General features: G+C 41.1%; 1 protein-coding gene across 1 annotated transcript in view; it reads right to left on the reverse strand.

Annotated features, from left to right (window-relative positions):
- abhd17c (abhydrolase domain containing 17C, depalmitoylase) overlaps positions 1-9,533 on the reverse strand; it is a 28,877-nt gene extending 19,344 nt beyond the window's left edge. The window contains exon 1 of the mRNA XM_084359769.1: positions 8,681-9,533. Coding sequence (XP_084215895.1) covers positions 8,681-9,165 — 485 coding nt within the window. The 5' untranslated portion in view covers positions 9,166-9,533. The remainder of the gene's footprint in view (positions 1-8,680) is intronic.
- Between the last annotated feature and the right edge of the window lie 1,079 nt (positions 9,534-10,612).

Consider the following 10,612-nt stretch of genomic DNA (forward strand, 5'->3'; position numbering starts at 1 on the left):
ATGTATGAGAGTCACACGGCGCACACATCGCTGATTTGCTGAAGAGGGTAAATGGTCTTCCATTTCTATAGCGCTTTTCCAGTCTACCGACAGCTCAAAGCACTTTACAATACTTGCCACATTCACCCATTCACACACACATTCATACACTGATGGCGTAGCAGATGAATGGCATTTGAATGATAGAGACCATGTGCATTTGAGATGTTACACCCACACCTTAAATCTGGCTTGTCAGCAAGCACTCAAGTTGCCTGCTTTGTCTAGGCTTCTGGCGAGGATCGGACGCATCGTTTCTTTTTTCCACCGCAGCACCGTCGGCGCGTACCAGCTAGAGGAGAAGCAGAAGCTACTAGGTCTGCCGTGTCACAAACTGATAACAGATGTCAGCACCAGGTGGAACAGTGCGTACGAGATGGTGGATCGTTTTTTGGAACAGAAGCCTGCTATCTGCACCACTTTACTCTCTCCCCAGGTGAGGAGAGGAGAAGCTGACCTCTGTACTCTCAGTGAGACAGATGTCTCCAACGCAGAGGATGTAGTTAAGGCCCTCAAGCCAATGAAAGATGCTACTACACTTATATCAGAGGAGAGTATCCCCACTGTGTGTTTGATTGCCCCACTGCATGCTCAACTCTGCCGGGAAACATTGCAGAGTCATCAATTACCCGCGAGATAAAGCAGGCCATCAACGAGAACCTCAGCAAAAGGTACACCTCTGACCTAAAGAGAAGCACACTTCGTTCAGCTTCTGCTCCCGAGCCGAGGTTCAAGGGACTGCCTTTCCTTTCTGAGCAGGATATAGTGGAGACATTTGGAAGTGTGATTGCTGAGGCTGCATCACTTGAGGTAAATATGCCATTTTATTGTATATAACATTATTGTAACATTTTCAAGGCTTAGGCCTACTAAGACTTAATATGACTTACTTTGTTGAATTGATACATTTGACAACTTAACACACAATTAATGCATAATACAATATTGAACATATAGGTAGCCTAATTTATTGTTTGAGTCATCTATTTTTTTATTATTTTTTTTACATATGTGGTTGGGATTGGAGATATTGACATTATATGGAAATGTGAAAATGAGGCCGCTGTGGTGATCTGTTCTTATTGTGTTTATCTACAGCAAGAGGTGAGAGTGGAAGAAGAGGAAAGCCAGCACTACACAGAGGACACCCACACCACAGAGGAGCAGAACCAAAGCCCCTCACCTCCCAAGAGAAGAGCTGCCCCCTCTTTGCAAAGCCCCTCTCCTTCCAAGAGAGCACCATCATCTTCTCAAAGCCCCTCTCCTCCCAAGAGAGCACCATCATCTTCTCAAAGCCCCTCTCCTCCCAAGAGAGCACCATCATCTTCTCAAAGCCCCTCTCCTCCCAAAAGAGGAGCTCCATCCTCTTTGCAATGCCCCTCTCCTCCTAAGAAAAGAGCTCCATCCTCTTTGCTGGAGAATCTGCTGGGGAATACCTTCACAGGTGCCACAGCTCAGCAGCCCATCTAAGCCCATGCTAGAGCTGAGGAGGAAGTTAGCAAGTTCCGTGGTGCTCCACCAATTCCTCTCTCTGAGGACCCTCTCAGCTGGTGGAGAAAGAATGAGGTGATGTATCCCCTGCTTTTCAAGTTGGGCAAGCGATACTTCTGTATTCCAGCCACCAGTGTCTCTGCAGAAAGAGTCTTCTCTACTGCAGGGGATATTGTGACTGCCCAACGGAGCACACTCACACTAGAGCCTGTCGACCAGCTCCTGTTCTTGCAAGAACTTGCATATTCCATGAGCATCCACCAGTTACTAACTGGAAGTTAAGCACCTTTACTATGTTGTACACTGCCATGATTTAATTGAGCACTGTTATGTTATTTCTGTTTATTGTTCTACCTCAAATTGCACTGTGTTTGTGTGAGAGCTGAATTCCAAGCCATACTTTTTTCACAATGTGTTGAAACGCAAGCGGCATAAAGTAGCATAGCATTGGGATATGCTGCTTATTATTACCCATAACAGGAGGATTTTGTGATAAGAGAATTATTATCTTTGACTGAGAGCAGCTTTTTCTTTCATGACACAGAAGGAAACAATAATCTGTTTATTTTTTTATTATCAATGACCAAAAGTAGCCATGTTTTAGTATGAGAGCTGATACATAGTTCCATAATGTGTTGAAATGCAAGCTGCATTGATTATTGCATTGAAAGCTTTTTTATATATATATATATAGGCTACAGTATACTGTTTTTCTCTCAGGGATATGCTCATTGCCTGTAACAGGAGGATTCTGTGTTCATAGAAAGTCATATCTATTTGTGACAAAGAAAAGCCTTTTCTTTAATAAAATATTAGAGAAGGTCAATAATCTGCTGATTTTCTTTAATGATCATCACAAAAGTAGGAAGTGATTAGCAAACTCTGAGTAGCAAACTCAGATTTAATTATAATTATTTCATTTTTAAATCATGCATGGAAATGTACACAAAAAATTTTTTGCATGGAGATGCAACAATCGGTTTACAGATAATCGGTTTAGAATCGAATCGTTGACCTCTGAATCGGAATCAAATCGTGAGGTATCAAGAGATTCCCACCCCTAATGCAGCCAGCCTCTACTGGCACACCTCTACTGGTTTCCTCCTGGTGCAGGACAATGCCTGGCATCATGTGGTCGGAGTGTGTAGGCAGTTCCTGGATGAAGAAGGCATTGATGCCATTGAGTGGCCCTCTTATTTCCCCTGACCTAGATCCAATTGAGCTACTATGGGATGTTATGTATCAGTGCATCGGACGAGATATACAAGTTATGTATAACTTACACTATATATTTATAACTGTAGCAGCTGTGGGGACACAACAAATCAAAGGAGTGTGTCTTTAAAGCTCGGTGCGGGGAAATGTAATTTCAAAGAGGAAAAACAAGTACGAAACTCATTTAGCAATTATCAAAATGTTAAGCCAGCTGGTCTTTGTGTAAACAAATCTTTATCTTCAATGTCTTTCGAGCTTTTACAATTCAGCAGAGCCCTGAAGGCTGAGCAACAGGAAAACCACTATGAAATGAAATTGCTGTTTAAGGGCATCGTCTTAATGATTTTCTACAAAATGTAATTAAAAAGATATTGAATAAACATAAACCTCCTCCTCAGGTGCTTAGCTCTCTCCCCCAAGGAGGGCCTAATGATCAACACTGTTTTATGCTTGGGCAGGTCGCTCTCCAAAGGGTCAACGAACAATAAAGTGTCTAATACTAGGTGGGAAGAGACACTTTCCTTTCAGGGTTTTTCAGATTATCTGTCAAATGGAACATTAATCAGAGGCATGTTCAGAATCTACTGGGCTGTTAAATTTTATATGAAAACATGATCAGCCTTTGGCTTATATTATGACAGCAAGGTGATAATAATGATGGTACAATTACACTGATGTATCTCCATCAATACATCTGGATAGACTTCAATCAATGAAAAAAAGTTGTATCACCAAAAGCAGTTGGGAATCAGACCAACTCATACCTGCAATGTCAGAGATGAGCAGGCAAGTTTCTTCCTCTGTTGTTTTTATACATCTGAAACACATTTTCAGTAGTATGCAAACTACACAAATCACCTTACCTGTGGTCCTTTGAAATATCTAAAACATTTTGCAAAATACAAAATTCTTTGCTGTTCTGCTTAAAAATAAACAAGTATACCTTGGGGTTTGGATTTGGACAAAAAAGCTGACTGAATGAGTCTTAATTTACATATAGCAAGGATTATCCACGAAGAAAACCTGTCTTTCAAACTTCACATCGAGTGTCTTACTGAAAAGCTCAGAGTGAAGTTGGTTTCCATTAAACCTTTTTTCTTTTGGTGCATGGAAACAACGATTTCAAGTGACATTTTTATCAGCAATTGATTCTGGTGATATTTTATATATGCATGTAAATTCATCTTATCTGAAATGTGTCATGCATCATGTTATTCAGTGTTTCATGCTGCATTGCAATTTCTCTCTGATTCAGGTTTTCATACACATCACTGCAGCTTGCATGAGAGAGTCAGTTAGTCTTTGTAGAACCCTAGAGTGGAACATTGGTATATGTTTCTTTATAAAGGCCGTACTGCATGATATGCGTCCTTATTTTTGTTTTCTACTGACTCCTAAACCCTTCCACAGCTGAAACCTGCTGTCATGCAGCCAAATTTTGCACGTCATTCCTCAACTCTTGATACGGTCGTTATCAAGAGCAACTTTTTGTGGATCTTATCACATCATGAGTCAGCCGTGCCCATAATCTACAACGAGGTAAAGTCACAAGTAAAAGAACTGCTCAGCAGAGCCAAACAAGTCACGCTTATCACTCCCTGTCCGCTCATTGCTATTTTTGGAGTTCCCTCAAATTATTCAGAATTCAGTAAGCAGACATTAAATGTTTTAGCATTTGCCTCTCTGATTGTCCGCAGGCGTATCCTTCTACACTGGAAGTTGCCTAAACCCCCAGCAGAACAATCTTGGCAGACTGACCTAATGTCATTCCTTAAATTAGAAAAAATCTAATTTTCACTCCGAGGGTCAACTGAGAAATTCTATACTACATGGCAGCCTCTTATCTCATATTTCGATAATATAGCCACAACTCCTACGGTGTAGGAGTGAACAACACATTGTTTTTTCTGTCCAGCTGTGCTCTTACATCAATATGAATGTACAAATGTAAGGTGGTTGATGAGATATTCTGTTTGAAAAGGGAAGACCAACTGAAGTTGGGGACAGGATAATGTTTTGTATGTTTTCTACTTGTTTGTTTATTTGGAAAAAAATAAAAAAATCATGCATCTTTTTGTAAAGGTCATGTAACATGACGTGATGTGTTTCAATAAACAGATTTATATAAAAAAAAAAAAAAAAAAGTCACGCTTACCTGGGACTCATGGACCTCACAGGCCACAGAGTACTACATCCCCATAACAGCCTATTACATTGCAGATGTACAGAGCGGAGCAGCTAAATTGTTAATAAAAGTTAGAAAGAGTGGTGTGATGTGTTCAGTGTTTTTGGAAGTATAGCTCATGATATACAGTAGTATGATTCAAATTCTTTCACCATCTGGTGGTTAAAAAAAAATAAATTAATTTAAAAAAGCAATGCATTAATGATATCGAATCACAATTTGTAGAATTGCAATATTTAAGAAGAATCGCAATACGCATCGAATCAGCACCCCAAGTATTGTGACAGTATCGTATCAGGAGATGGGTGTATCGTCCCAGCCCTACTGATTATGCTTGTTAGATCCATGAGCTTCACGAGCAAAATAGCCAGGTCATATGTCGGTAGAGATTTTCATAGCCCCACAGTATTGCAGCATTTTTTTAAACACAATATTGTAAAGTGTTGTCTATTGTTGCATCCCTGTCGGCTAACGATACAAATAAAATGGGAAAACACCAACTCGTACGGGCAAGCAATCACTTCCAGACAGGCTAATGTTATCACTAACATTACAAGTGCATTAATTGGGAATTTTCAGTGGTGTAACTGGGTAGCTGGGCATGCTTGTCACAACGGAAACTGATCATTTTTTGGACGTCACAGTAGAGGACTGTGATGTTTATAACTTCCGAAATACCCTTCTTACCCTCCTAATGCAGCTCCACCAGCTCACCAGAGGTTCTCCCCTTTCTCTGCCGTGTCTCTGTGCCTGTTAGTGGCACAGAGACTTCAGTGTTGATTGGCTTTTATTTGTGTGACGTATAGCCAATCAGAAAGTGCTGTGGGTAGGACATTAAGTGAGACCACATAATTGTATACAGACAGAGAGGCAGAGGCTGCAGCAGAGCCAAGGTTGCGCAAATTAATCAATTCTTACTGGCAATCAGAAAGATAAAACGCAGATACAGATAATTGGCAAGATGCTGGATATTGGAGCTGATAATCCATCTACCCCTACTTTTGAATGCTTATGGAAAATAGTGGTATGTGCGACTAATTTGGATGGATTAATCACATAGCTTGTAATTAATTAGATACATTTTATAATCCCTTGACAGCCGTAGTCTGTTTGGTTTTCTATGTTTAGTTAGTTCATCTGCAACGTATGTACTCACACACTCTCGTAAAGGGTCTTCTAGTGACACAGTGCCCCACCTCCACTGGGTTGTGTCTTTAAAGCAGAGTAGCACTGCTGCGGTTCATGTTATACTGAGCAGTGGTCAGTCAGTCTCCCCTCTGCTACATGTCAAAGGCTAGGTAGCAATGAGCTGCTCCTTCACTCCTCTGTTGCATTTTTCAAAAAAGGCTAATCGCCTAATCAAAGTTACAGTATACTTGATCTAGAATCACGTTTCCTCTGAATCTATCCAAAAGAAATACATGTGATGGACATTTTGCATTAATAGCATTTGATGTTACTGAAGACATCTAATAGCCAGTGATTTTTATAGTTTTCGCATGGAAGTCCAGATACCAGTACAGTATGGGTGTGCCAGTGGTGCTACAATTAGAAACAAATAAAGTTGATAACCACAAAGGGAAAAAAGACAGTATAAAGGTCACTGCTCTAAACTGTATGTGAGACCAAGATGAGCTCCTAACAATCAGAACACCCAAACAGCCTCGACAATCCCAAAAAATGACAAACTCTTCCTTGCAGAGTATCAGAGAAATGGGACAAGTTACTGATGCAACAAGCTGTTGAGCAATACAAATATATTGTTGCTTTAGATAACAATTCACCTGTTGCAGGGTACCAGATTTCAAAATTTCAGCCAGGGATGCAGTACTGCCTCCTGAATTGAACATTTTACATCTCAGTATGAAATCAACACTGCACACAAATCTCTCTTTTCTCTGGTACTTGTAATAAACTCTGTGGAAATTGTATGGAGAGGGATTCACTAGATGTAATGTACATGTTTCACCTGAAACAGTCATGCAAAATCCAACACTTCACATTGGTTGAAGATCACATCGGCTTATTACGGTTGACCTGCTGTCAATGGTAATAAGACTGACTGTCAGTCACACATCATACGAGACACCCAGGTGGAGCAGCGTTCCCTACTTGTTTTTACTTGTGACGAAACTGAGCCAAACAGGCTTAAAACCCAGCATCACAACAAGGAAATAATGATTAGAAAATTAGGAACAGAAACATAAAAGCAATTTACAGAAATTGGTGACATTTATAAGACCTGATGCCAAGACAATATTTATAATAGAAAGCTCAAAGTCAGGTTTTGTAATTAGAATTTACAAAAATCATCCCAATATTATTTCCAACCTACAGCAGACTCAATGATGGTGATCACACTGGATGTCTTTATCACCGTGAAATGCACCTTTTCTCACTAATTCCAGTTAACTGAAGCATTTTTGTGTCATTTATGAAGCCGAGACACCCAAACAGTGTATCTGCACAGAAACTCTGAAAAGACTGACAACAGACTCAAAAGTCACAATTTAACTTGCACCTGACCTGGAAGCTGATGCTGACGAGGACACTTAAAAGAGCCATGCATGCTAACATTTACTAATGAGCAGTTAACACAAAGCACAGCTGTGGCTGATGGAAATGTCATTAGTTCTTCAGGTATTTGGTCATTAACCAAAGTGATTACTATTCATCCTCTTGGGACCATGAATGTACAAGATTTTACAGCAGTCCATCCAATAGTGGTCGAGATATTTAATCGAATCTTGACAATACAAACTAGATTTAAATTTAATTCCCAAACAGTCCCACCCCTGCAACTGAGCGGGCCTTGTGGTTAGCTTGTTTTCCCTTATGAAAGAAATTAGAAATTTGATGCAGTTAACATCAGTTAATTGGGATGCAGCAAGTGTTTGTTCTGAACTTTCTTGTTTTCGTCCATTTCTGAGTTGAAAGAGTGATTTAAAATGTAATATGAAAAAAAAAGTGTCAATGCAATATTTTTGGTTTCTGCGATATACATTGCAATACGATAAAGTTAAGTAATATTCACAAGAGAAAATAGTTCTATGAAATAGTTAAACATCCTAGAATGATCAGGGTGTATTTTATCAAACTACCAAAGTACGCCCTGCTTTGTTTGATGAGTCAATAAAAATTAAATCAACAATGGCTGTGAATGGTGGTTCGCTGTGTATGGAGATCCTGCATGTCACTCTCTGGCAAACAAAATCCAGCATAGCCAAGAACCTTTCAATTGGACTAAACTATACAAACCTCTCTCATAATTAGCAGAAATGCCAATCTTGAAGCAAAAAACTTGCAGCTTGGCGTGTTTTTAGTGGATTTGCCTTCCCTGAAAGTGCACATCTGGCAATGTGACTACTGCACTTGTGCACCAAAAATACTTTTAAATGAACTGAAATGAAGAATATCTTCAACATATAACAACGGTTATGGCAGCACTAACCCGCAGAAACTACACTTGCAGTGTGAAAGGTTTGCTCCTCTGAAACAGGCCTTCTGAAGTTCTTATCAATTCTTTGCTGTTTACAGCTTAAAACATGTTTCACGTTTCCATCGCCTTCATGTGTGTGACAGCTCTCCAGTGCACCTGCACAGTGAGTGTATGTTTGGAGGGGGAAGGCAGCCATGTAATTAGTAGAATTAGTTAAACATTACAGGTGTGTGTATCTTCCACAATGTGAGCATGTATTAGTACTACAGTACTACATTTGCTGATCCACTTCTCTCATGGCTCATACTCACTTGTTCCTCAGGACCTGCCAGGCCGCCTCGATGTCCGCATACAGGTTCTTCTCAGAAGGCTTGCCAGTACTGACTCCGTAGCCCGAGTAGTCGTAGGAAAACACGTTGCAGTTGATCCTGGAGCCGAGGCCGATGTAAAAGCTGCACATCTGCCCCAGGTCCACGGCGTTACCGTGGGAAAAGAGCAGCGTGTACCGACTGTTCGGGGCGCAACGCACAAACATGCATCCCACCCGGTTACCCCGGCTGCTCCTGGTGCTAAACACTTCCACAGCATCGAGCTCCCGCTGGGAGTACTGCCAGTCTGCCCGCTCGGTCAGATGTAAGCTAGTTACCCCGTTAGCATCACTGTGCACCGAGTACGTGGGCTCCGGTGGGAGGAAAGCTAGCTTGGACGCGATGCGACTCGGACAGGGCGGACAACAGAACAGCCAGCACAGTTCACCAAGAGAAAAACCATTCATCCTGGGGCCTTGCTCGGGCATTTAGGCGCGGGTTTACCAGTAAATAGGCCGCTATTGAAACACAAAGGCAGTTCTCCTCTGGTTTGAGCTCCTACTTATGTCCCATCAACAGACTTTAACGAGCAGCGTTCAATGACAGGTGGCTGTGCAGCTAACGCGCTAGCCGACTGGCAGGTAGCTAACAACAAAACTCAGACCTCATGAAGATTAGAGACTCACTACGAAGTTACAACGAGCGATATGTTATTTAGCATCACAACACCGTGCGGCGACTGGTCTCGGTACAACAGTTCCGCCCTTGTGACATACCTCTCACTGTCCGTCAGGGTTTGTAGCTAATGCATTGTGAGAAAGAGAACAGCCATTTCTGTAGGACGGAGACAAGCCGGTCTTCCGGCGGAACCGGATATCCTGTTGGGCTCCTGCTGTGTTTTTTTATGTCAACTTATTTTATTCATTGTGTATTTTAGATCGATTGATTGCATATGAGACCTCATTTTAATTGTTATTATGTTTTCTCATTACTTCAGACAGAGTAAATGACTGGAGTATAAACAAGTTGGAACATTTCTTACATATATAATTAATTCAAATCATATTCATTTAACTAATTCAGGGTTTTTTTTGCAACATCTTTTAACTTGTGTTGACATTTAATTACATTTGTGCACCTTCTCACCAATTGCACAGATCAAACAGGGTTGAAGCAGCCCTCAGGAGCGTGAGGACATAAATACACACAAGTCGTCAATAAGGCATGAGTGCTTCCATGAGTGGAACCATGACATCCTTCCCGGTGCCCCAGTAGCTCAGTTGTAGAGCGTCAGCCCCATGCACAGAGGCCCTGCCCTCGCCCAGCTCAAGCTGTCCTGTCAATAAAACCTTGAAAAGGCAAAAAAAAATATTAAGAAAAAAAACAACAAAAACCTGATGCTTTGGGATGGCTGTACTACAATTCCAAAGCGTCAGTTTTTTAATTTTATTTATTTATTTAAAATATATTTTTGACTTTATTTCAGTAAAAAGCATTCCTGACCTTCACAGCAGCAAGTGACAGTGGTGCTCTTTGTAGACTACCAGGCACCATCTGTACTGTCAACCCTTCCCTTTGGAACAACAGACTGAGTTCCTTCAGCTCCTGAAGGATGTCCAACATCAGGTGAATAAACATCCTCTGGTGCTGTGTGAGGCTCTGATGGACAGACACTTACACTTGCCTTCCTGTCATTTGGCTCACCGGCATTGTTTTTTAAATGGAGCAGCCCACACTGGGTATGACATCACCAGGATGACTGGGGCCTTCTTCAGCTTCTCTGCAAGCTCATCCTTCATTTCCTGACTTACAGCTTTGAAGAATGTTATATAGCCATTGTCATTTAGGCGGTTCAGATCCAGCCCATTAATTTGATGTTGCTGTATTTAGAGAACATGGTGAAGGGCAATTCCACCTTCACCAAAACATGCTGCA

This window comes from Pagrus pagrus (genome assembly GCF_965226575.1).
Source record: "Pagrus pagrus genome assembly, chromosome: 1".
Taxonomy (NCBI): domain Eukaryota; kingdom Metazoa; phylum Chordata; class Actinopteri; order Spariformes; family Sparidae; genus Pagrus; species Pagrus pagrus.